Genomic DNA, 26,044 nt, shown 5'->3' on the forward strand with positions numbered 1-26,044 from the left:
GGGAAGCTAGAAAGAGAGAAACAGCTCAAGTGAGACATTGATTGCTCGAGTAATTACTTGATACATTTTATGCGACTATTTTATGACTACGTACATTTGGTCGTACAATAGTCGCCATTTTCCGACCGAAAGGAGTAGTCGATAATTTAGTCGTTATTTGGCGACTATTTTACAACCATTTGTTAGGCGGAGACAATAGTAGCAAAATAGTCTCCAAATATGCATTCAAATGGCAGATTGCACTATAGTTGCTAATTTAGTGACTACTATGCGACTGAAATGGCAGGTCGTTACGTAGTCGGCTATCAGTCATAACATACGGGTGAAAAAAACACATGTTAATCATTTCGGAGTAGGTGTACCAGTTTTATGCGATTACAAACCGTTGTCACTATATAGTAGCTGTGTAGTCGTTATGTAGTTGCCAAATAAGGTCATATATATATATATATATAATCAAAACTCTCCCATTGCTTCTCTTCATTCATATAAACACAAAACAAACAAAGCAAAACGAAGTTGAGAGGTTTTGATTAATATAATGTTATAATTATGGTAATTTCCGGGTATGAATGTATAAGAGGATCGATGAAAGTGACATAGTTTTTTTTAGAAGAGTTCAGAATGGGGGTGAAGAAGTTCATGAAATTTGGAAGTAGTCAGCCTTTAGCACAATATAGTAAAGGTAAGTTTTATTACACTTGTTGTGTTTGTAAAAACGATAGGCGGGGCTAGAATTCAGAATCATACTTTTAGATATGAGTTTATGTCAGATTATAATGTTTAGTATTAAGATGGAGAATAAATTAATATGGATTTATGAACGAGTTATGTTGATCCGACATTTATAAGTGGAAGTGAAGAAGTGGGTAATGTAATAGAAGCTATATATGTGGATATGGTTAATGATGCATTTTGTTATAACATGAGTGTTGGTGATGATAACTATAATCATGATGTTAGTTATCAGAATGTAGAATAACTGGTATTTAACCGTTAGAAAGAAGTTTTATGATTTGCTAGAAGGAGCAAAAATCCATGATTATAGTTCTTTGAATGAATTTTTTGTACCTTTTAACAAGTCATAAAAAAAATTTGAATGGTTAAATATTAATCCTGATAACTACCATCATGATTATAGTTATCATCGTCAACACTCACATTATAAAAAAATGTATCATTCACCATATCCACATATCTATCTTCTACTACATTACCCACTTCTTCACTCCCACTTATAAACGTTAGATCAATGTAACTCGTTCCTAAATCTATATTGATTTCTTTTCCATACTTATACCAAACATAATAATCTGGCATAAAACCATAGTTTACCAGATGATTCCAAATTCTAGTCCTCGAAATATGTCTATCGTTTAATGATAGGCATATTTCGAGTCATTCAATGATTTAATTTCGGATTTCAAAATCCACATAATGTTTTAAATAGATTTGAATGGATTTGAATGTGTAAAATAGAAGGATTCAAATCCAAGGATAAAACATGTTATTTCAAAATCTATATGTTTTAATTTTTAGAATTTAAAATTCTATATGGATTTAGAAATTACCTCTCCAATAACAGTCCCTTAGTTTTCTCAAAATTGATTCATACTTGTCAAGATTAATTTATGAATATCAGAAAATATAATTTTAAATATGTTAGTAGAACTATAATATGAAGAAAAAAAAAGTGTTGCTAATTGTCCCAATTAAAATAATAAAACCTATTTTCCTTTTACCATTAATATTCATGTATAATATTAGAAATTCATAATTGGATTAATTTTTTTAATCGAAACTTGATATAGTGGAAAAATTATCCAACTGAAAGATCTATTGCAAAACCAAACTAAAATTCAAGAAACCAAACTCGAACCAAATTTTATAACAACCCAAACGGTATAGAAATTCCCATACCAGATTTTTTGAAGCGAATTGAATCGAATTATTTAAGAGAAATACCCTTAAATAGCACTAATCTAAGTTTTTCTTCCAAACTTAGCACACAAATTTTAATATTCCAAATTTAGCACAAATTTAATATAAAGAAATATTTTTAATTTTGATGAAAACTTACAACAAGATCCTCGATCTCTCGCCGTATTCTTGTCGTCAAAGATCACATTTCCTCCACCGTTCCTTGTCGACGGAGTCCCCAGTTCTATCATTTCTGTTTTGTCATCGCTTCACATATTTTATCCAGAGAAAGAGATACAAATAAGCTAAGCTAAATCAGCAAAGATGAAATAGAGTAGTGACAGTGAGATACGGTAAACCGTAAACGAAGCAAAGCAAAGAGAGTCACGAGAAATCTGGGGTATGTGTTGAATGATAAAGCAATTTGCTGGTGGGCGTTTCCATAAAATTGAATCCAAAACAAAAAAGGTTCAATTTTTGAAGTCTGTAAGAAATGAATCTATCATTCTCTCTCTATCTCTATCTTCCTTTTCAGATTTCGTTTCTTTAATTCATGAGATACTCATGATTCTACTTTAAAGCTTAGAATCTGATTATGTTGAAGATTTCTGTTCATCTATAGTGTTTGGTTGTTGTTGATGTGATAATAATTGTAGTTTTGTGTGGTAACCCGATAGAGACACAGACTTAGTCATAAGAACAAAACCAGGGACCTACAACAATACTTGAAATAAAAGCTAATGGCGTTCACTGGACGTATGCTCCCTTTGTGGTCGTAAGTCCCTTCAGATTGTTAAGTTGTAGGAAAAAATGAATTGTGGATTATTGAATGAGATGGTGTTACTCATAGGTTTTGGGAGATGCGAGGTGGGGATGATGCTATGATAGTTATGGTGAAGCTGCTAATATTGTTTGTGAGAGGTGCTCGCTTATCTCAGGCCTACATGATCTGGTGAAGTTTATATTTGTGTGATTTTTCATCAACTCGTTCTTTCCTTAAGGTGAAAGTTCAAATGTGGGTTGATGATGGTGTTGAGAATGTTTGTTGGGATTGGGGCTAGTCGGCTAGATTTGGGTGGCGGATTGTGTCCAAGGAGAAGAATGCAAACCAGACACACCCTTTTTTTGGATTTCTGAATATTTAGTAAAGTCTTCCTAAAATTCAAGAAAGTCTTCCTAAATATGATGAAACACTTCCTAAACATTATGAATTCCTTCATAAATTTAAAGAAATGAGTTTTTGAATCTTTATTTATGTCTTGCCTTATGTATCAGCTTGGTTCTCTTGTTGTAGATAATGATTGGAACAAGAAACTTCATATCATTTTTCAACCATAATGTTTATGAAAACCTTCCTGAATTTCAAGGAGTTGTTCCTAAATATTATTGAACCCCCCCCCCCCCCCCCTAAATTCGTATAAATGTGTTTCTAACTCTATATTTTTGTGTGTTTTAGCTTCAATGTGTCAAATATTAGTAATTACTCCATTAGGGAGGGGTAATGTTCCATTTTTGTGATATTGGAAAATCCAAACTTTTTTATGAAAGTCATCTTGAAGTTCAAAAAATCATTCCTGAATTTTGTAAAATCCTTCCCAAATTTCATACAATCCTTCCTTAATTTCATATATTCTTTCCTGAAGTTCAATATGCTCAAATTACAGAAAAAGCTAATTTGTTTTGTCTTAGAGGCATACCATCGAACACCTTATGGGCACTAATAAACACCACCAAGTAGCAGAAAAAAATGAAATTGACCTTACAAGAGGCACGAAATTAGAGACTTGTATAACCATCCTAGCGCAAAGATTGAACCTCGGCTCTGAAATTTTGCTGCAAATTCAATCATCACATGACCAACAAAATTACCCAAACGATCAGTTACATTAGTCGTATACTTAATCCCAAATCTGCCTTTCTTCACCAAAGACTCTTTGATAATCTCCTTCGCCACTTTCCTCCTAATCTCAAGTGCCTTAACTATCATCTCACTCTCAATCTCTCCGTCGTCATCATCATCAGAACAGAGAAAATTACGAAGCGAAGGAAGAGAGGATGCAACATCAGCACCATAAGCAAATTGAGCATAGATTGAACTAGAAAACTATGGAGTTCTTCAGGTTACAAGATAGAGATCGAGTAGCTTCGATCGGTCATCACCGTACGTCAACATCACACCGCAAAGGAGGGACAATGGTTTCTTTGGATTTGTTAGGACTGTTTTTGTTAAGCTTTAGGTCTTGATTATGGCGGATATACAGAGAAAGGAATCTAAACTGTGCCATCGACAGATTACTGTATCTTGTGATTTGTCGGGAAGGTTTTGATGGCAGAGAAAGGAAGAGATGAGGGAAAACGATGAGTATTAGCGAAGAACTAAGATTACAAGTAAGTTAATTAAAAGAGATGGATAATAATATATAAATATAAATTTGTGATAATTTTGGAACATTTTAGAGTGTGTGCTAAGTTTGGAAGAAAAACTTAAATTTGTGCTACATTTGAGAATCTCCCATTATTTAACCAAAAATTATTTATAATAAGTAAATAAATAGAAATATACATTTAAATTATAACAAACCGAATAATATATACATCAATCATCACGAAAACCTGAAATAACCATCGCAGAGTTAGTCAAACCGTCACCGTGCCTGGCATTCCGGTACCCGTTCGGGTTCGGATTGGGTATTTTGGATTTTCAGGTTTAGAAGTATAAGACCCGTTCGGGTATTTCTAGACTTCATGTTCGGATCGGGTTCCGTTCTGGTTTTTCGGGTTTGGATTCGGATTACCCGAAATTCACAAAACTCAAAATTTTAGTATCTAATTTAGTCTAAATTATTCAATAATACGTAATATATTTGAAAATTTAGAGCATATTTTACCCAAATTTACTAATAAACAGTTTAAATACTTCAAATTATCTAAAATATCTAAAAATATAAATATTTATATTATTAAAATTATAAATATTATTAGTATATAGTAATATATTAATAATATGGATATATTCGGATACCCGTTCGAATTTCGGTTCGGATCAAGTTTGGGTTTTCAAATTTAGAGATTTAGAACCCGTTTGGATTCAGATCGGATTTTCCAATCGGGTTCGGATCGGATCTTCGGATCCGGGTATTTTGCACAGGTGTAAGTTCGGCAGGCAAAGTGAAAGCCAGTTTTGATGGCCCAAATCGGGCCCAAATACGTTTCTCTCTCATGTCTGCGCGTGGATATTCACCGAAAAGTGTATCTCCTCCCTCTCTCTCTCTCTCTCTCTCTCTACTCCTCTAAAAAAAATTCACTTGGCTAGGGTTTTCGATTTCGTGTATTTCAATTCTCAAATAACACTCGATTCAGAAATCCAAAAAAAACTGGGTGTGTAAACAGTCCGGTTTGATCTTCCATGGATTCTCGAGATTCGTCGTCCGCTGTAGCATCCGACGCCGCTAGAGATGCGTCGTTACTCTCCGAAGACGCAGCCGTTCTCTCTGTAACCTCTACACTCGCTAAGTCCGCTCTTTCTTGCTTCCAATCTGGAAAATTCGAAGACTGTATCGACATTTTGATTCAGCTCGATCAGAAGCAGCATAACGATCCTAAGGTTCAGTTTTTTTCTTTTATTTTTCTACTTTGGATTCAGTAGTTTTGGTTTAAGTTTAGATTTGTCTTTTAATTCTGCTAGTTTTGGTTCCTATATGTTTAGATCGATACTAGGAAAAAAAAAAGAGTTTGGTTTGACTTGATAGAAACATTTTACTAAGTTTAGATCTGACTTGTCCTAAGTTACTTCTCTCTTCTGTGTCAGTATTGATTTTGTTTCCGCTTAAGTGGTCTTACTCAATTGTGACGTAGAGATAGGCTTTTAGCTTTGTATCCATCTGATTTACAGAGGAAAGTTTTCATTTTTCAGTGAGTGGAACCTCTCTAACAAGGATTTTTGGTAATACAAGTCATTCGTGAATGAACAATGCAGATTTAGAAAATTTCTTTCTAAAGAACTGTACCATTTGACTCTTTATTTATTTGTTTTTTTTCCAAGAAAAGCATGGCTTATGAATTGTTTTTTAATTGATCAACCAGGTTCTACACAATATGGCAATTGCAGAGTACTTCAAGGGTGGTTGCTCGAAATCCAAGAAACTGTTGGAAGAGCTTAACTGTGTCAAGGTATTGTGTTTAAACTTCTGCTTGGGATGTGTTTTCAAGCTATCTATCAATTTACATCACAAATCATCTTCCGCATTTTTCTTATTGTCCATGAGAATAGGGATATGTTTTCAAATTGGAGTTGTCGTTTTTCTTTCTTGTATATTCTTGTTGTTATCTATGGACTGGACCAGTGCATTGTAGGAAAAACATACTGGAGAACGCAATGTTATTAGTAGTCTTTATGTTAATCACCATGACATGATTTCTTCTTCTCCTCTATATCTTCAGAAACAAAGTGAAGAACTTGCTTCTGCAGCAAGAGAACAAGTAGAAGCTGTAAACCCTGGAACTAATGTCTCTGTGTCGAAGGATCAATTTGATAGTACAGTAACAACGCTCAACATTGTATGTTCTGATTTATTCCCATGTTTTTTTGAGTCTCATCTATACCATTCGCATTTGTCAAGGTTTAGTATTGATGTTCGTTGGTCTCCTGCAGGCAGTTACCTGGTTTCATATGCATCAGTATACAAAATCTTCATCCATTCTAGAACCTTTGTTCCAAAATATTGGGCGGCTAGATGAGGTATGTAAATCTATCTTCTTTTTGTTGTACTTGTTTAATCTGTCGTCTGCCTCTAATTAGACAACTTGCTATTTATATGCAGACAATCGCACTTCAAATCTCTTTTTTGTTGCTGGATATTGCACTGGCTTGTCATGATGCTGTAAAATTTTTGGTAAGTATTGTTTGTACTGGTTAAAGTCTAGAGGTATACTCCATCTGATCTCTTTTGCTAGTGGAAAATTCAACCAATGTCTGTGAGCTGTTTTATAAAGTTTCTGAATTGAAACCTAATTGTTTTCTGTCTCTATATTTTTCGTTTGTTCAATATGCCCTTTGTCTCAATTTATATACATGACTGCAAGAATCCATACATGTCATGGAAAAAACAAATATGACATATCTTTAAACTGCCAATTATGAACTGTCATGAGAATTTGGAAACCAACTGATGTCCAAATGAATACTGATGATTCTATGTAGCTATACTCTGATAGGAAAGGTTTGGACTTTTAGTTCGTTACGAGGAATTGGATTTTCACTTGAATGATACTCTGGCATCCTTATGAATCGTTTGTATTGATCAGTTAATAATCTCATTGTATAAAGTCTCTCTGTAGATATTTCCTTCTCTCTGTATCTTACAAGTATTATATACAGGCTGTGTTTGACTATATGGACAAAGCTTTTGGTGTTGGTTTTGGAAGCCACGAAGAAAATGGAAGCACAATGCAACTTTCGTCAAATCAGGTATCAAAGACATCTTCTCTCCTGAGCAGCTCGGTGGTGGCAGATACAGTTGCTGAAAGTAGTTTGTGTGAGGAAACTCTAGATTATGACAATGTGCTAGCAGAAATTGCGGCAGAGAAACGAATGAAGTCAGTTGGTCATATACCGGCAAACAATCTTCTCAAGACATTAAGCGAAAGGTCATTCTCCACTGCTGATCTGAAGCTCGAGTTGCAGCTTTACAAAGTCCGGTTTTTGCTTCTTACCAGAAACTTGAAACTGGCGAAGCGTGAAGTTAAACATGCGATGAACATTGCTCAAAAAAGGGACTCTTCTATGGCTCTCCTCTTGAAATCCCAGCTTGAGTATGCTCATGGGAATCATCAAAAGGCTATGAAGCTTTTGGTGGTCTCTGGTATTCACAAAGAATCAGGGACTTCAGGAATCTTCAACAACAACCTTGGTTGCATATACTATCAGCTTGGAAAATATGAAGCTTCCTCTCAGTTATTTTCAAAAGCTCTAAGGAGCTGGTCATCACTAAGAAATGAGAAACCAGTGAAGACGTTTTCTCTCTCACAGAATAAGTCTTTGTTAATCACATACAACATGGGTTTGCTTTATTTGGCGCGTGGGGAGCCTCTACTTGCTGCTCAATGCTTCCAGAAGGCTAGTGTTGTTTTCTGCAGACAACCCCTCATTTGGCTCCGTTTAGCTGAATGCTGTATGATGGCTTTACAAAACGGGCTTTTGGATAAATCAGAAATCAGAGTCAATGTAGTTGGGAAAGGGAAGTACAGAAAACTTATGATTGAAGAAAATGGACTTGTGGAACTTGATGGCAGTACCCAATGCGGGAAGCTTTCATTACCACTAGCACGGGCTTGTCTCTCAAATGGTATATATCTGCTCAATGAGTCTCTCTTGAATGAATCGAAATCAGATCGTGAATCGACATTATCCGTGGGGATGAATGAGACCAAAGAAGCATCATCTGCTGATCATGGGGAAGCTAACACGAACTCAGACTTGAAAGAGGCAAAAGGAGGATTGAACCAGGACATAATTCAAAGCTCCCTCTCTGCTTTCAAGGGTATTCAAAGTAGAGAAAAGCTGTTGATTAAACAAGCTCTGCTTGCCAATATGGCATACGTAGAACTGGAGTTGGAGAATCCTATCAAAGCCCTGGCCGCTGCTAATTCACTCTTGCAACTTCCTGATTGTTCAAAGATCTATGTTTTCTTAGGCCATCTTTATGCAGCGGAGGCCCTCTGCTTGCTCAACCGTCCCGTTGAAGCTGGCGCGCATTTATCTGCGTATCTAGTTGGACCGGATGATTTTAAATTGCCATATGAGCAAGAAGACTTTGACCAGTGGCGGATGAACACAAGTTCTGATTGTGAAGAGACGTTGGATTCGTCAACGGGAAATGCCCGGGATTCTGTTTTCCTAAAGCCAGAAGAAGCTCGTGGAGCACTTTTTGCAGACCTTGCGGCGCTGCTTGCCACACAAGGACATCATGACCAGGCCAAAGCTATGATAACACACGCATTAACTCTCTTACCAAACAATGTACAAGCTACAGTTACAGCAGTCTACATTGACATGATGTTGGGTAGGTCGCAAGACGCCCTTACTCGGTTAAAACAGTGTACCCGTGTGAGCTTTGTTCCAGGCAGATTGGAAGTGAGAGCCTCGTAGAAGATTTGTACTCTAAACGGTATGGTTTCTGTTTGAAATTCAAGAATTAGAAAATTAGTTCGTTCTATAAATATCAGAGAATAAGCTTTTGTACAAGTTTTTTTTTTTTTTTTTTTTCCTTGTATTAGTACTGTGAGATGATATTTGCATTCTTGACTTAGATTTGGGTCGTCTAAGGGGTTAGTTGATTTCTTGTTCAGGAACAAAACACAAGTCTTTTTGTACTTCGTTTAAATTTTGTTTCAGAAACAGACCCTTTAATTCAGTTTACTTAAGAGATATCTTTGTTAAACTACTCAATAAAGAGAGACCTCTTAACTATATTGATATGTGTCTCTCGTTAGACTTTGGTCGCTTTTGAATCTTTGAAACTTGGTCGGAAAGCAAAACAAGCTTTTGGAACATTGTCAAGAAACCGCAGTTCTGAAACTCGTAAAACTTAGTTCGGAAGTTATACCATATAGCATTGTTTATACAACAAAATCTAATATCTTCTTCTTCTCTCTTTTTTATTCACTTTTTCTATACAAAGCAATTAAACAATAATATGTATGTTCCATTCATTTTAAAAAGAAGCTTGGAGGAGATACACAACAACAATATTACGTGTCACTGTCGCCATGGGAAAAGAACCTAGAAGTTTCCACTTTCGACACGTGTCTTCTTCTCAATCTCTTTTAAAAAGGTGTTAATTTTAATAATCACCAAAGGCAGATTTTTATTTCCAACAAATGTTTACTATGACACATACTCCCTTTGTCTCACAAAAATTGATGTTTTGGGATATTTTTTTGTTCCACAAAGATTGATGTTTTGTAGATTTTAAGAAGTAATCATTGAAAATATTTAAATTTTTGAATTGCTATTGGTTTATTTTTACAGAGGGAGTAATGGATTATTTTGAAATTATCACTACTACTTTAAAAAGTTAAAAAAAAAATATTGAATAATTTTATGTGTTTTTTAATAAATGATTTCGGGTTTTTTTTTTTATGGTCATTTTCGTTCACCTTTCTTTATAATTCCGATTAAAGTAAACAGAAAAGAAAAAAACAAAATCTGACCACAATAATGGCGAGCAACGAAGAATTCTCTGAAGATTCAAACTCTAATGGAATAGACTCATTCGATGCTGTCAAACAACGTTTCAAGGATCGATCAAAGGTGCACGAGAATCCGATTTTCACCATTTCATTCCTTTTTTTTTTTGTTTCCGATTTTTGGATTTTGACTTCTGCGCCAATTTTTTTGTTAATGACAGAAAGTTGTTCAGACAAGAGAGTTGCTGTCTAAACAAGCGGTGCAAACGCGTGAGATCTTGTCGAAACAAGCCGTTAAGATCGCTAAACAAGCCGAAGAACATGAGAGATTCATCAATAAGGTTATTATCTCTTTTCTTTATTCAATTTTGTTTCATGTTTGATTTTTTTTTTTTTTTTCTTTTTTATCTAGTTCTTTCGTTTTGAAACAATGTTTCTTTTGTTCTGTAAATATTTAAACAGGTGACACATCTTGTTGGTGTGCTTGGATTTGGAGGTTTTTGTTTCCTACTTGGTGCAAGTAAGAATGTGATTTTGATGTTTATTTCTCCTTTTGTAGTTGTTGTTGTCAGAATTAAAAGATTGATGATGTTTTTGGTTCTCAGGGCCTCAGGATATACCTCTAGTTTATTGCTTATTCTATGTGATCTTTGTTCCTCTGAGATGGATTTATTACAGGTTTAAGAAATGGCATTATTATCTTCTGGTAATATGTCTCTTACATTATTACATACACCCCCTTTTTAGGTTTTGGGATAAAGAAATTGTATTTTGATTAAACCAGTTGTTGTTGTTGTATGTGATAGGACTTTTGCTACTATGCCAACACAATCTTCTTGGTTGATCTTCTTCTCTATCCTAAGAATGAAAAGCTTTTCATGGTTTGCTTTTCCTTTGCAGAGGTATGCTTTATCCATTACATGTATGGGATTGTTTTGTGTCATTGTGTGTGTGCGTGCCGATTTATCAATTGGTTGTGTCTTGTGCTCAGGGACCGTTGGCGTGGGCAATTATTGTCTGGCGTTGCAGTCTTGTTTTTAGTTCCCCGGATAAGATTGTTAGTGTGCTTATACATCTCTTACCTGGTGAGTTATATCATCTTCTTGTAACTCTCAGTGTTGACTAAGAAATGTTAAGAGATTCATATTGCTAAAGTCGATGGCTTTGTTTCAGAATATTGCATCTTGTTTAGGATTTTGTATCCTGTACACGTAATCACATGGTTCTCTGTTGCATACCTTGGATAAGATTTGTTTATGCAGTAAAAGCAAGCCATGAATAATGCTGACGAGTTATTGAAGCTTTATCTCTCTCTCCTTGATTATTTTCTTCTTGCAATGACTTTGGTTTCAGGGCTCGTGTTCTTCACGATTAGGTGGTGGAATCCAGCGACATTTGCAGCGATGCACCCTGTAGGCACTGATCGTAGGGTTTCATGGCCTTATGTGGAAGACAAAGCTTACCTTTTTACATGGCTGTTTCTCATCCCCTTGGTCGTTTATACTCTTTGGCAAGTGCTCTATTTTCTAATCGTCAATGTCCTGCGTAGGCAGAGGCTCCTGAGAGATCCTGAAGTTATGACTTCTTACAGGTATCATCCCTGCTGCATCTATCTCTTGTACTTGGACCCCTCAGATTGGCAGTATGTTAACGTTGAATGCATGATCAGTTACTGAAGAAATGTTATAGGTCCAAACGTCCAGTAGCTCCTTCGTCTAGTTAATATTATCTTGGTCTGAGATAATCTTGAATTGGTGATTGTTTAAAATTGGTAGTATGTGTCAAAGCCAAATTGGTAGTATGTGTCCAGCCATTTTTAAATTGCTATTCTGTAAATGTTTCATAACTAAAGTCTACAACACAATAATACGTCTTACCATAGACTGAACCTGTCTGATGAAATCCTCTGGTCTGTGCAGAGAGCTGTCGAAGAAAGCTGAAAAGGCAAACAATAAGTTGTGGCAGCTGAGCGGTATGCTAGGGGATCAGAACCGTATATGGATGTACATCCTATTCCAGGCCATCTTCACGGTGGCAACTATGGCATTGACCGTACCGATCTTCCTATCTTATAGACTGCACGTGATCTTTCAGATTCTAAAGATTTCGGCGGCAGTGTGGAACGGAGGGAGCTTTTTACTAGAGGTAATGCCTCGGCAAGTGATCCAGAAAGAGAAGAAGAAGAAAGCGGAGATGCAGCCGATAGAGGAGCAGCTACCGCATCATGAACCTGTGTCACATCCGAGTCAGAATGAGCCAGTATCTACTGAAACATGATGGTGTTATAACAGTACATGTAAAAAAAATAAAGTTTTCAAAAGGCATGCCAGAATCATGATTGGTCTTTTTTTTGTTCCTCATGTTTTTGTTCTATAAAGGTCTGTTTCTCTTGTTTGGTATACATCATTTTAAAAGCTTAATGTGAATGAACTTGTAGCTTCCTTTTCTATAGAAACTTGTTATTTGCTTTTTTTTAGCCAAAGTTTCATTCTTGCCTTGCTATTAGAAGACAACCTCGCTGATCACACTGCCTTTAATTGCATTATGTGAGATTAATTTACATTTGTAATGTTCGGAATTAAGCAAAGTAGCTTGGGATATGTTCTCCTTTGAGATGCTAAGAATTCGATCTGAGACACATTTTGTTTCTGATATCTGCTGAACAAAACAACCCCCACTATTGATCATAAAATTATTGTCACCGATCAAACTTATATGGCAGTTGATCAAACTGAACATTGTAACTTTTAATGGTTACTATGGTCAGAGTGGACAATCTGTCAGCGGTATAGTCCATTCTATTACTGAAACGGATAATAAGTTGATGCGGACCAATTTTATACCAATTTTATTTGTATGTAAAACAATATGTGGTTGGTCCGCAGCAGTCTTTTTTAAAAAACATTAGATCTGCATTATTATGAGCATAATTGGTAAATGGTAAACAAAAAATGGTTCAATCCATAAACAGATTTATCTACCTTAACTACTGCAACCAATCATTAAACCCCTGTTTTAAAAATCCCCGTCTAGCATCAATTATACTCCGTAATATCGTTAGACCTATTTTCTCAATCTCGATTAATGAATAATCTCCGCCTAGCATCAGTTATCTAATTATGTCTGTCTAATTGATTATAATCCTCTAATCTAATTACTTTCCGCTTTTTTTTTATACCAATTATTTTTTGAGCTAAATATAAATCAAACTTTTTTTTGTTATTAAACATTTAAATTAAGAGTTTGTGATGTTTTACAATAACTAGTGTACAAAATTTTAATGAAAATCATAAAATTTTATTTTAAAATTATACTTTTATGTATTTACTATAACTATAAAGACAATACTATAGTTTTATATTTTTATTTGATGTTTTTCTTTTAACGTAAACTAGGAATCGACCTGTCCGAGGTTTTTTTGCCAATTTTTTTTAATGTAAACCATTTCGTATTTCATACTTCAAAAGTTGTGTTAGAGAATCGTATGATTATTACTCACCATAACATATTGAATTGTTTAGATTGGGTTTAATATCACTGAAGTTATTTACATGTATATATTAATGGGTCACCTTATAAAAAAATATATTTTAATGGGTCAATAATTGTGAATATGAAAAAATTGTGGAAGTTTTATTTTATATGGCTGTTTTATACTTTTTTTTCTTGTAAGAGATGAGGAAAAAAAAACGAAAAGAAAAAAAAAAGAACTAAAACGACAAAGAAAGGGGTTCTCTTCTACTCATGAAATTTGTTGAAGAAGACGATTATTCAGCACATGATTACCCGTCAGATGTTATTCTCGTGTAACGTCCTAACCGCCACTTCTCAGTTGGTCATATGTCCAATCTATGTCTATGGGTCCATCTTTTTTAATGGGTCTCACATTCTATATATGAAATCTTGAATTTATAACAATCAATTTATTACGATATAATTAAATTTTTAATTTTAATTTTAATTTTTGGTTAGTTTGTGAATTTGAGATCATATTTATTGAAAAAAATTCCAAAATAAAATCAAATTAAAAATAATCTTGTAATTGTCAAGTAGTTATGTCAAATGCTTATTATTAAGATGATTGATGTAGTTATGATTTGTCCATATTAATTATGCATGTAATTAGGTCTTGTTTGGCAATGGATATATGATATGTTTGTTTTTATTTGTCTCCTTTTACTCTACTCCCTAATTAGCGCCCAACAATTTTAGAACCCCCCACTCGCAGTCGGCCGAGAAAAGAAGAAAGAACACAAAAAGACAGTTACTGAAATTCAAATTCTCCTCAACAACTTTGGCTTCTACAAAATCCTCCCAAACAAATTAGGGTTTCTGAAAAAGAAAAGAAATGGAAGGCAGCAAAAGCGAGGCAGTGTTCGAGTCCATGAATCTAAATCCTCAGCTTTTCATCAACGATGCTATCAACACCATTGAAGACTACGTCGACGCAGCCTTTGAATTCTATGGCCAGTGAGTTCCTTCATCACTCTCTTCTTTCTCTCTCTCTTTTTTTTTTTTTTCTCAAGAAAGCCCAAGCTTTTTTTTTTTTATTTTTTTTTCTAACCAAGGGGTTTTGGGTTTGATTGATGCTTACATTGTGCAGAGAAGCATCCAAAATTCTCAAAATCGATGGATCTGATCCAGCAAAGTCCCAAGATTTATCAAACGTGAGTGTTATGATGGGTGGAAATTTCATCTGATTCTTGTTCTGCTAAATCTTTTTCTTACTCTTGTCACATTTTCTTTTAGAGTATAGAACGTGTTCGTAATTTGATTCAATCGGTTATGGACAAGCGTATGGAGATGTGGGAAGTCTATTGTGTTAAATACTGTTTTGCAGTTCCTGATGGTTTTGTTCTCCCAAAGACTGTGAGTCTATCTCCGTCATCGTCTCTCCCTAGCTAGTATAGTGTGATTTGCTGATTCATATTTGTTCTTCAGCAGGAGGAGTCGTCGTCGTCGTCTGTTTACTCTGACCAGGAAATGAAAGATCAGGATTTGGATGCACAATTGGATTCTTTAAGGGATAAGCTTAATTTGGTTAGAGACACACAAAAAAAAAAAACTGATACTTTTGATCATTCTTCTCTTACATTTTCGTTTCTTTTTTAAGTGTGATATTTTGTGATTTAGGTAGGAAAGAGGTCTGAAGAACTCGACTCTGAGCTCCAGGCTTTAGAAAGAGCTTCGGCTTCGAGGGAACAGTCTGTGAGGCTCGTTAATGAGGCTTTGGAGCTTTATGATGAGTCCTCTGTTGGTGAAATGTTCAAAGGTAATCAAGGTGCATACTTTATTTAGTCTTCCAGATCTCTGGATTCACTTCAGTAGAATGAGTTGGCTATGTTTTATATATTAGTTTTTGATGACCCTCAAAACTCTCCTCCACTTAGCCTGTCAGTCTTCAACATGACCAAATCGATATTTTTTCCGCGGTTACCTAGTATTTTGAGTATTGTCCGGGTCTCACTTGTTTAGTCATTGGTATATTGACATCTCTTGATTGACTTCAATGAAATTAGCTCTTGATGACCCTCAAAACTGTTCTCCACTTAGTTAGTCTGTTAGTCATGAACACGACCAAATCGACATTTTTTTTTTCTTTTTTCTTTTTGCTTCTAGCTAGTATTTTGAGTAATGTCCTGGTCTCACTTAGAATGTAGATATGATATCTCCTTAGTCCTTATCATCTTCTGGAGATATATTTTTAAATGGTTTTGATGAGATTTACCTGATCTCGTTTAGGATTATATATTAGCAGGTAGTGGTAGTCCATTTTTTTCCTTTTTTCTCTCTCTCAGAAATACCTTTGTTTGCTTGATTGTTCATAGTATGACTAGAGATTACTTGCATCTCAAATATTGGTGTTTTGCAGAGATGGCAAAAGTTGCATCAGACCTTCGTGCAAGGGTCGATACGCTGAAAACAAGAAGAATGAAAGCCAGTGAAAGCGGTAAAGTAGAGACGCTGAATAACCATGGCAAAGAGTTTTCGGCAATGACTTCTGGTAACAAGATTTAACATTGTTGTGATATTACATAGTTCGAATAATAAATATGTTGCATGGCTTATGATCTTCCTTCATGTTATGTGGTGGTTCTCAGATGGAAAGCTTGAAGACCTCGAAAAGTTTCAGGCCGAGTTAAGGAAGATGTAAACCTCTGCAGGAAAACAATTGTGATTTGTCTAGGATAATGTCTCTTAACTGACTTGACATCTGCTCTTTAAACTTTAAAGACTACGTCGTTTCAGGCTTACCAAACGGGTCACTTGTCCTGGCTTCAAATGTTTTCATTAAAAAAGTTCATCCTTATGAGTGAGAGAACTCAAGAATTAGAGCAACTAACCAGAAACAAAATTCGGTATAACATTTTGTGTATAAGATTTCAGAATTCGGTATAACAGTTGTCTAGTTGTATAATTAGAGACAACTAAAGACATTGTTGCCCTTTTCTTCTTCCCCTAAATCGATTTCGAGTTTTAGAACCTTAGAACCCTAAAATTTCAGAAAAACAAATTTGTTTTGAGAGAATGGTGAGAACAAGTATGAGGTGTTAGAGGGTGCTGGAAACTTCAGTGTGAACCTCCTTCACTGAAGTTTCCAGTACCCTCTAACACCTCATACTTGTTCTCACCATTCTCTCAAACCAAATTTGATTTTCTGAAATTTTAGGGTTTTAGAGTTCTAAAACTCGAAATCGATTTGGGGAAGAAGAAGAGGGCATCAATATCTTTAGTTGTCTCTAAAATTAACCATGTGGAATTATATTTTAATCCTGGTTAACATTTCTGTCATTAGAGTTAACAGTCGTTATGTCGTAAGTATGGATATACCGTTATTAATAAAATGAAGGTTTTTAAAGACAACGGAAATTAAACTAGGTATTTTTTGGGAAATTTAATAACTAGAGGAATTAAACGGCCAAAAAAATATTAGATGGCGTATTTTTCGGGTTTTTTCCCATATAAGATATACACATTTTTATTTTGGGTAATATTAGTAGATAGCACAAATATGAAGAAAAATAAAGAAAATACCACAACAACATTTTTTGATAGGTAAATACCATAGGGCCCACGTTTTTTTGGAGTAAAAAGACACAATCACCCTTTTTGTTTTATTGTTAGATAGAAAGAGTGAAAGATTTGGTGTGATTTTTAAAAATAGCATGTAATATTTATATTTTACATGTTATATTGAACTAAATAACATTTAGTTGTAAACCCAAACCGACATAGTCTCGTTTTAATTGTAAAATCTACACCCTAACCATCTAATTTCGTTTTAATTGTAAAATCTAAACCCTAACCATCTCATTTGTGAACCCAAACCGACATATAATTTCGTTATAATTGTAAAATCTAAACCCTAACCATCTCATTTGTGAACCCAAACCGATATATAGTTTCGTTCTTATTGTAAAATCTAAATCCTAACCATCTTATTTGTGTATCCAAACCGACATATAATTTTGTTTTAATTGTAAAATCTAAACCCTAACCATCTTATTTGTGAACCCAAACCGACATATAATTTCGTTCTAATTGTAAAATCTAAACCCTAACCATCTCATTTGTGAACCCAAATCGACATATAATTTCGTTCTAATTGTAAAATTTAAACCCTAATCATTTCATTTGTGAACCCAAACCGATATATAATTTCGTTCAAAAACAAAAATGACGTGATATTTTTAAAAATAACATGTAATATATGTAATGGGTATAAAAGTAATTGTATATAAGGAGAGAGAATGCCATGTAGGCCCTATAGTAGTTTCTTAATTACTTTTAATTTTTGTGGTATCTAGTGCATATTCCCTTTTATTATTTTTCACCATTTCTTTTTTTTTTCTTTTTCTATTTTCTTGTTTAACATTTTCATCCCTGCCTCATTTTATCTATTACGAAAAGTTGCTCAAATTTGCAATTCCATTTGAAAAAGTTGTTAAATTCACTGCATATTTGGTATATTGTTTTTCAAATAGAATGAATCTTCAATATTGCAACTGAAAGAGGTCTGCTGATTTTTTTTAGAAGTTGTAAAGAGAAAGGGAAAAGAACTTGACCCCAAAAAAAAGAATAATCACTTTCAGTCTTTCACTCTCAATCACACAATGGTTTGTCCAGTGAGCTTAACAGTTTTTAACTCAAATATTTTAAAAGAAGAAATTTAATAAAGAAGACAATTGTCTATGAATAAAATAGATTTTAAACAAACGATTACGAAAACACACTTACATCCTTGATGTAATTCAAAATCCAGAACTTTATATTAGAATAACATGAGAAAACTAGTACTGTCCCAAAAAAAAAAAAAGAGAACCATCCCCATTAGGTGCTAAACCAGAACGCAAAAAGGCTTCCTAAGCAACTGGCATTGCTGGATAATCTGTGCTTGTTAATGGAGCTTCTGGCATAAGCGCAGCCTGAGTAACAACCTGAGCAGGCGCGACGTTAACATCTTCATCCTTTGGTGTATGGATGATAACAACATCAGGCAATGGTGTCATCGGTCCATTTTTGCCCTTGGGGTCCCAGTCAAGCATGATCTTCACCTTGAGGCCTAACACACCCTGCACATACGATTAACCAGACTCGGGTCACACAAGAGATCTCTAGATATAAAGTGGTTCAAGCAACGGATTCCCAAGTTAAATGTTGCTCAGTACTACAAAATTTCAGACACTCAGAAGAACTGACCTGTCTAAGAAGAACATGTCTCACTGCAGCATCAATGTATTCTTTGGTTGGTTGACCTGAGGAAACCATGTAACCATCCTTGAACTTCATCGACTTAGCACGTGCAGCACGGAGTTTTCCACTCACAATGACCTGCAAGCATTTGGTAAAACGATAAGAACACTGTATAGGTAATAGTATAGTGGACGAAAAAGACAACAGTAGGGTTTTTACTCACTTCGCATCCTTTGGCTCCACTCTCCATAACAAACCTCAATACACCATAGCAAGCCCTATGAAACAAGAGATCACAGCGGTATTAACATTATCAGATGCGGAGAAGAACACATCAAAACCAGATTTAGGAGAATATTATCAAATTTAAGACGAGCCTGACAGGTTCAAGGATTTGAATAGCTAAGCAACTAATTCAAACCCAATACCTATTGCGATAATCAAAGGTAGCAAGTAAATAAGAATAACTCACTACACTAGTTCTACAGGACGCAGCCAACAAGTCCAATATTGATGCTCGATCAGCAGCAAAACATGTTTACAATACACAATATATGATACGCAGTTTGTAATTCTGCATGAATTGAAAATGACATTGGATTGATACATAGCTAGACTACATTAACACATAGCCTACGCACCACAATTTGACATGCCTTCATCTAGAAAAAGATATTAAAGACACTTCATACATAAACACATTCTTAAACAGCAATCCTGAACCAGTTAGGCATAATGTGCATATACAAACAGCAAGCTAACAAATCAACACCTCAACGTTAGCAACAAAAGGACGCAGCAATAGAAACGTGTCATACCTACGGACAGCAAGACCACCAAGAAGCTTGTAACGTAGAGACTCAGCCTGGGCAATAGCACAGAGACCTCTGTTGTTGACCTTCTCCGCATAAAGCTCAACACTATCCTGAGGAAATTTGAATCTCTTTTGTACAAGAGATGTCAACTCCCTGATCCTCCTTCCCTTCTCACCTAAGAGGAAACAGAGTATCATCATATCAATATAAACCAGAGAGATAGAAAAATCCGAAACTGAGCAACGATTAACGAAAATGAACCAACATACCAAGAACGTTTTGAGTACGAGTGGCTCTAATGATGATTTCAGTACGCATAGGAGTGACACGGACCTCAACACCAGAGTAACCATCCTCAGCAAGCTCTCTGGTCAAAACCTCATTGAGCTCAGCGTAAAACACACCATCGGCTACGAACTACAAAAAAACTCAAAACACTTAATCCGTGTGAAGCTCAAAACACGATACATTGGTAGAGAGAAAGAGAGGGTATGGATAAAGATTTCACCTTTCTCTTCTTGCTGATCTGGGTCGCCATGTTCGTCGCAGAGCTTCGGGTGGCTACAGACAGACTAAAACCCTAATTTCGGAGATGAGTGAAAGGAGTGAAATGATAAAAATAGTGTGGGTATATAAAGTCAAGAGTAAGGCCCGGCCTTTATAGGCCTATTTCTCGGCCTTCATAGGCCCATTTATAAGGAATACAAATTCTAATAATGTACAAGAGGGAATAAAATAAATCTGATGTAAGAAAAATGAATAAAATGTAATTTCGAATACATGCTTTCTGGGAAAAAAATTATTCAAATCGACATTTTGCAATTTTAATTTAACTATGTAATAATCCGCACTATGTACGGGATAAATTTATGCAAATAAAATTAGTATTATGAGTAAAGTTATTTTAGAGGATCTAAAATTTGTTTGTATAAAAACAAAATATATAACCCGTGAGAATATGTTTTAGATCAAAATAATATATATCAACTAGATATATAATCCGCTCTTTCTTCAATTTATGCAAGATTTTTATTTTGTTTAAATTTTTTTGGTGTAAGAATATGTTTCACCAGTGAAATATTATACCAATGGTTTTAAATAAGTCATATAATAATGATTATTGTGATAATTTTATTTTGGAAACTTAAATATATGAACTGAATAGTAATCAGTTTTTTCTAATAGGTGAATAAATTTGGGTTTTGAAAATTTTTTAGATCTAATAATCTTATAATAGTTAAATATGTTATACAATGATTAAAATATATTTTTAAACTTGAAATGTTTGATTTTTTTAATTAATTGAAAAGGAATATTTCTTAATCATTTCAATAACAATTATGTGTAAATATCCATAGAATGAAGACAATAAATTCATTAGTGTCGAGCTCTGTAGCGACAACACATCAGCATTTTCTTGAGAATGCTTCTCTATTAATATGTAGGGGATCTCTAAGAAATACTTGCCAATTTCCTGAAATTCAAAAGTAAAGATATAGCCACTTTGGGGTTCTCATCAACATTAACTCCCGATAAAAAAAAAGAGATTTGAGTGCAAATGGTTGCATGGTTGAAGAGATTGAACAGGTTGAAAGAAATTATTTAATCAATTTTCACCATTTGCATTGTAAAGGTTGAAGAGGTTGGAAAAAACTATTCAGCCCGTTCAACCCAAAAAGTTGAAAAAATAAACTAATCCTACAGCAAAAATCTTCAACCTGTTCAACCATTATTTTGGAGATGAATGAGTTGAATATTATTCAACCCAATTTTGTTCAATCCATTTTTTCAATTTTGTGCATCCATTTGCAGCCTTAGTTTTTCTGAGTATTTATCCAACCCAAAAAATCTGAGATATTAATACAATTAGCACTTTTGAAAATAGTGGTTGGTATTACTGTTTCATGGCTAAATCATTGAAGAACCGAGGCTGTCGTACATGTCTTATGCCTGTTTTTACTTCTTATCTGTAAGCATGTAAGAGACCCGATCTCACGTTCATACGAGTGAAGAGAGAAGAGAGATTATATATAGAAGTTATATTTAATGTCATAGTTAACACTCTTTATACACCTAAACTTGGTAAAAGGAAAGCACATATAAATATCATGAAACTATAGTAGAACCTCTATAAATTAGTACTATTTAAAATAATAATTTTTATAAATTAATATATTTTTCCGGTCCTAAATTAGGTCAGTGTAATTTTGGACAAAATTCGATAAAATAATAAGATAATAATTTTTTTAAAAATCTTTTGTAAAGATATGGTTCTATCAATAATATAAATTAATAATTATATAAAATTATCAAAATATATTTATATATATACACTAATTTTTGTTAGAGTTAATTTCTAATATTTTTACTATATAAAAAACTTTGAATATTTTCTTTAAAATATAATTATTATTTTCATTCTAAAAAGGACTAGTTGTGAAGTGACCTTAGTGCAGTGGCCAAAGGTAAGTCTTTAATGAACAAGGCACCATCACACCAGGGATCGAGTCCCGCTCCCTACGAATGTAGGGATTAGGCTAACGGGCCGGCCTGTTGTGACCCAATGGTTGACAAAAAAAGGACTAATTATATTAATTCAATCTTATTTTTAAACTTTTATTTTGAAAAAATTACTAAATTAAAAGTTTCTCTATGAATTAATAATTATTAATTTATTGATAAATTAAAACCTATTTAAATTAATAAATTTTCATGATCCCAACTTTATTAATTTATAGTGGTTTTACTGTATGTGTCTCTATCCATTACTTGGAGAACTGGGAGCTCATCTTGCAGAATAAAGCTTATACACTTTATTACGTCTTAACTATTTTTTTATTACTCAAAATGGGTTTGTGATGTACCGTACGTTCAATTTATTAATGTTAATTTACAAAGCACAAATTAATCCCACGAATAGTAACAGTGATTTCTTTTACGATGTCCCTTGCTTAAATTTTTGAAAAGTTTTCTAAACATCTGGGTTTAAAGAGAGAATCTATATTATGCTGTTGTTATGCTATTAAATAGTTGAAGTTTCATTACCCTCATTGGTATATAAACTGAAAAGAGGAAGCTAAATGCATCTAACACAAATTCTAACTCTTTTAAAATAAACTGAGTTACATGTCTTCAATTTTTTAAAAATTCATACATAGAGGCCCCTGTTTTAAAAATCTCTGCCTAGCACCGAATACGCCCCGCAAAATCGCTAGACCCATCCTCTCCGCCTCGATTAATAACTAATCCCCGCCTAGCTTTGATTATACATGTCTAGTCCGATTATTTTCCGCTTAATTTTGTGTATACCAATTTTTTTTAGAACCAAAAAAAATCAAACATAAACATTTTTGTTATTTAGGCATTTAAATTAAGAGATTATGATGTTTTACAATAACTAATGTATAACTTTTAACAAAAATCATAAAATTTTCTTTTAAAATGATGTTTTTATGTGTTTACCATAATTTTAAAGACAATACACTAGTTTTATATTTTATTTGATATTTTCCTTTTAACATAAACAGAATTATACATATATTTAGTATAATATATTTTTATTTTATTGTTAATTTAATAAAATAACCCTAAAACTAGTCCTCGATTAATCTCCGTTTAATCTCTGATTTTCTCGCTAGGCGCTAGGCCCACTTCAACTGCCCGACTAGCACCTAGCGATTTCTAAAACAACATACAGAAGTAGGTAGGGAAAAAATGAAACAAATATTTTATAATAAAAAGGAAAAACAAAACATTATAGAGATGACTCAAAACAAATTATGAGATGGCTTGAGATAAATATTGTATAGATGGATCCGTCTGTCCAATTTCCCGGTGCACTTTTACCATAGGTCAATTTTGTTGTCTATTGCCAAAGGGTTTGGTCATCCACTTAAGGTTGATTTTACTACTTTGAATTGCGAGAGGGCTCGTTTCGCACGTATCTGTGTGGAGGTGAATTTGAAGCGGCCTCTAAAAGGTTCTGTGATGGTGAATGGTGAATGGTACTTTGTCTCCTATGAAGGATTATCTATCATTTGCTCGAAGTGTGGGATGTATGGTCATTTGTTTCATCATTGCCCCCAAGCAGTCCAGGAGCGGGATTTGGTGGTTGTGCCAACACATGTTGTTCCTGAGTTGGGGGGAGCGGTGACGGTGGATGATGGCTTTACGGTGGTTGGTCGAGGAGGACGGAAAGTAAGGCAGACGGCCACTAAGGAAAGTTTGTCGGGGATGAGTTCGGTTGGAAATCAAGATCGGAATCTCCGGGAGATCCCGGTGAAGCAGGTTTTTGAGAATATTGTCATATCTAACAGATTTGGTGGATTGGGGAATAATATGGAATCTCAAGATATAAGGGAAGTTGTTCCTAATATAAGCGAGGATAAGGAAAATGAGAATATCACGGAGGGGTCTGGTAATGGTAAGGGTGTGGTGCAAGGACAAGAGAAGATTTTTGTAGGGAGTTTGGAGATTTCACGGGAGAATTTTTTGGAGTCTTTCAAACAAAGACGAACTGGGCCCAACAAGGCTGGTGCAAATAATGGTATGAAATCTGGACCAAAGCTTAGTGGGCCTAAGCAAAAAATTAAGCCCAACAGGCCGGTGAGAGGTCTAGTTTTTGGTCCTCGTGGAGGGGATGTATCTTTGTCGGAGTCAGGAAAACGTTTGAGGATGGAACCGGCGAACTTTGGTCGTCAAGGAGGGGTGTTTGTGAATGAGCAAATATCAGATCCGGGGACGGTGCGGGTCAACTCAAATGGGGTGTCTGAAGAGATGCATGACAATTTGGGGAGATCAGTGGTCGAAGGGAATCAAACAGAGTGTATGCAGATTGCTCCGCCGGAGAAAGAGGCGGAGGTTAATCTTGCTTGACGGGTTGCCCTGGTGATTCAGGTTTGGGAGTTTTATAGAATCAATAATGATGAATTGTCTTTTTTGGAATTGCCAGGAGGCGAATAAACCTAATTTCCGGAGATCAATCCGTTATATTTTGAAGAGATGGAAGACGGATATTCTTGCGGTGTTTGAGACTCATGCGGGAGGAGATAGAGCTCATCAGATATGTCAGAGCTTGGGGTTTGAGAATGTGTTTCATGTGGATGCGGTAGGGCAGTCTGGAGGTTTGTGGTTATTGTGGAGGTCCGGGATAGGTGATGTGACGGTGTTGGACTCCTCGGATCAACACATCCATGCTAGGATCGTTGATGGTTCTGATGTGTTGCATCTTATTGCAATTTTTGCGGCTCCCTCGGTCAGTCGGAGAAGTGGGCTGTGGGGTCAGCTTAAGGATGTTCTTCAGGGGATTACGGAACCGGTGGTTGTAGGTGGTGACTTCAACACCATTGTCCGCCCTGATGAGAGAACAGGGGGTAATGGACAGTTGTCTCAAGACTCCTTGTCTTTTGGTCGTTGGATCAATGAGTTATCTCTCATTGATATGGGTTTCAAGGGGAATAACTTTACATGGAAGAGAGGTCGTGTCGTGAACACTTTCATTGTAAAGAGGTTGGATAGGGTCCTTTGTTGTGCTCAGACTAGATTGAAATGGCAGGAAGCGTCGGTTACTCATCTGCCATTTCTTTCATCGGATCATACTCCTCTCTATCTCTAGTTGTGCCCTGAGGTGAAAAGGGATTTGAGGAGAAGACCTTTTAGATTCGAGGCAGCCTGGTTAAGTCACCCAAGTTTCAAGGAGATGATCCAAAATTCTTGGGATAATAATTTGACTACTCTGCAGGCTCTTGATGGGTTGCGGATACAGTTGAAACGGTGGAACAAGGAGGTTTTTGGGGATGTTCAGAGGCGGAAAGAACAGCTAGTTCATGAGATCCAAAATGTTCAAGACTTGCTAGATATAAGTCAGACGGATGATTTGCTGTCTAAAGAAGAGGGTTTGCTGCAAGAGTTTGAAGTGACTCTCGCACAAGAGGAAATGATCTGGTTTCAGAAATCCAGGGAGAAGTGGATTGCGTTTGGGGACCGTAATACGCGATATTTTCATACCTCGACAATAATCTGAAGGCGAAGAAATCGTATTGAGATGTTGAAGAATGATGAAGGGGTTTGGATCTCTGAGTTGAAGGAGCTTGAGGAATTAGTGGTGAGCTACTACAAGCGGTTGTATTCCCTACAGGATGTTGATGAGGTTGTGGAATCTTTGTCACCGTCTGGTTTCACTATATTATCTCAAGCAGAGCTTACCAATCTAAATAAACCGTTCCTGCGGCTTAAAGTGGAGAAGTCGATATAGGTAATGGGCAGGTACAAAGCTCCGGGGCCGGATGGTTTTCAGCCGATATTTTATTAGGACTGTTGGACAACTGTTGGGGATTCGGTGAGTAGGTTTGTTTTACAGTTCTTTGAAACTGGTATCCTACCGTGTGGAACGAATGATGCATTGGTAGCTTTAATTGCCAAAGTGGGTA

General features: G+C 35.2%; 5 protein-coding genes and 1 long non-coding RNA gene across 7 annotated transcripts; 5 read left to right on the forward strand and 1 right to left on the reverse strand.

Moving 5' to 3' along the window:
• Positions 1–2,271: 2,271 nt before the first annotated feature.
• LOC147930996 (uncharacterized) lies at positions 2,272–2,910 on the forward strand. Its single transcript, XR_015574275.1, has 3 exons — positions 2,272–2,406; positions 2,598–2,695; positions 2,771–2,910. It is a non-coding gene; the product is annotated as an uncharacterized LOC147930996 (long non-coding RNA).
• Positions 2,911–5,103: 2,193 nt separating this feature from the next.
• Positions 5,104–9,388, forward strand: LOC104732525 (uncharacterized). Its single transcript, XM_010452076.2, has 6 exons — positions 5,104–5,524; positions 6,004–6,090; positions 6,361–6,477; positions 6,572–6,658; positions 6,741–6,812; positions 7,298–9,388. Exons 1-6 carry the CDS (start codon positions 5,327–5,329, stop codon positions 9,065–9,067), a joined length of 2,331 nt encoding a protein of 776 aa, XP_010450378.2. The 5' UTR covers positions 5,104–5,326; the 3' UTR covers positions 9,068–9,388.
• A 386-nt stretch (positions 9,389–9,774) lies between these two features.
• On the forward strand, positions 9,775–12,556 carry LOC104732526 (glycerophosphocholine acyltransferase 1). The gene is made up of 8 exons (XM_010452077.2): positions 9,775–10,231; positions 10,329–10,448; positions 10,570–10,627; positions 10,713–10,813; positions 10,914–11,009; positions 11,099–11,192; positions 11,461–11,698; positions 12,027–12,556. Exons 1-8 carry the CDS (start codon positions 10,139–10,141, stop codon positions 12,382–12,384), a joined length of 1,158 nt encoding a protein of 385 aa, XP_010450379.1. The 5' UTR covers positions 9,775–10,138; the 3' UTR covers positions 12,385–12,556.
• Positions 12,557–14,210: 1,654 nt separating this feature from the next.
• On the forward strand, positions 14,211–16,415 carry LOC104732528 (protein MIS12 homolog). 2 transcript variants are annotated; one of them, XM_010452079.2, is made up of 7 exons: positions 14,211–14,577; positions 14,711–14,774; positions 14,857–14,976; positions 15,049–15,147; positions 15,241–15,379; positions 15,980–16,111; positions 16,209–16,415. In XM_010452079.2, exons 1-7 carry the CDS (start codon positions 14,456–14,458, stop codon positions 16,259–16,261), a joined length of 729 nt encoding a protein of 242 aa, XP_010450381.1. In that variant the 5' UTR covers positions 14,211–14,455; the 3' UTR covers positions 16,262–16,415. The 2 variants fall into 2 exon arrangements, with proteins under 2 accessions (XP_010450381.1, XP_010450382.1); XM_010452080.2 differs by having other exon boundaries at positions 14,286–14,577; positions 15,052–15,147.
• Positions 16,416–18,261: 1,846 nt separating this feature from the next.
• LOC104732529 (small ribosomal subunit protein uS3x) lies at positions 18,262–20,282 on the reverse strand. The gene is made up of 6 exons (XM_019234199.2): positions 20,125–20,282; positions 19,886–20,033; positions 19,620–19,791; positions 19,025–19,079; positions 18,808–18,939; positions 18,262–18,680 (listed from the first exon to the last, which is right to left on the reverse strand). Exons 1-6 carry the CDS (start codon positions 20,152–20,154, stop codon positions 18,471–18,473), a joined length of 747 nt encoding a protein of 248 aa, XP_019089744.1. The 5' UTR covers positions 20,155–20,282; the 3' UTR covers positions 18,262–18,470.
• Positions 20,283–23,603: 3,321 nt separating this feature from the next.
• LOC147930997 (uncharacterized) lies at positions 23,604–24,491 on the forward strand. Its single transcript, XM_087477124.1, has one exon. The coding sequence runs from the start codon at positions 23,604–23,606 to the stop codon at positions 24,489–24,491; it is 888 nt and encodes a 295-aa protein (XP_087333250.1).
• The last annotated feature ends 1,553 nt before the right edge of the window (positions 24,492–26,044 follow it).

This window comes from Camelina sativa, chromosome 12 (genome assembly GCF_030686135.1).
Source record: "Camelina sativa cultivar CO46 ecotype springtype chromosome 12, ASM3068613v1".
Classification (NCBI taxonomy): Eukaryota; Viridiplantae; Streptophyta; class Magnoliopsida; order Brassicales; family Brassicaceae; genus Camelina; species Camelina sativa.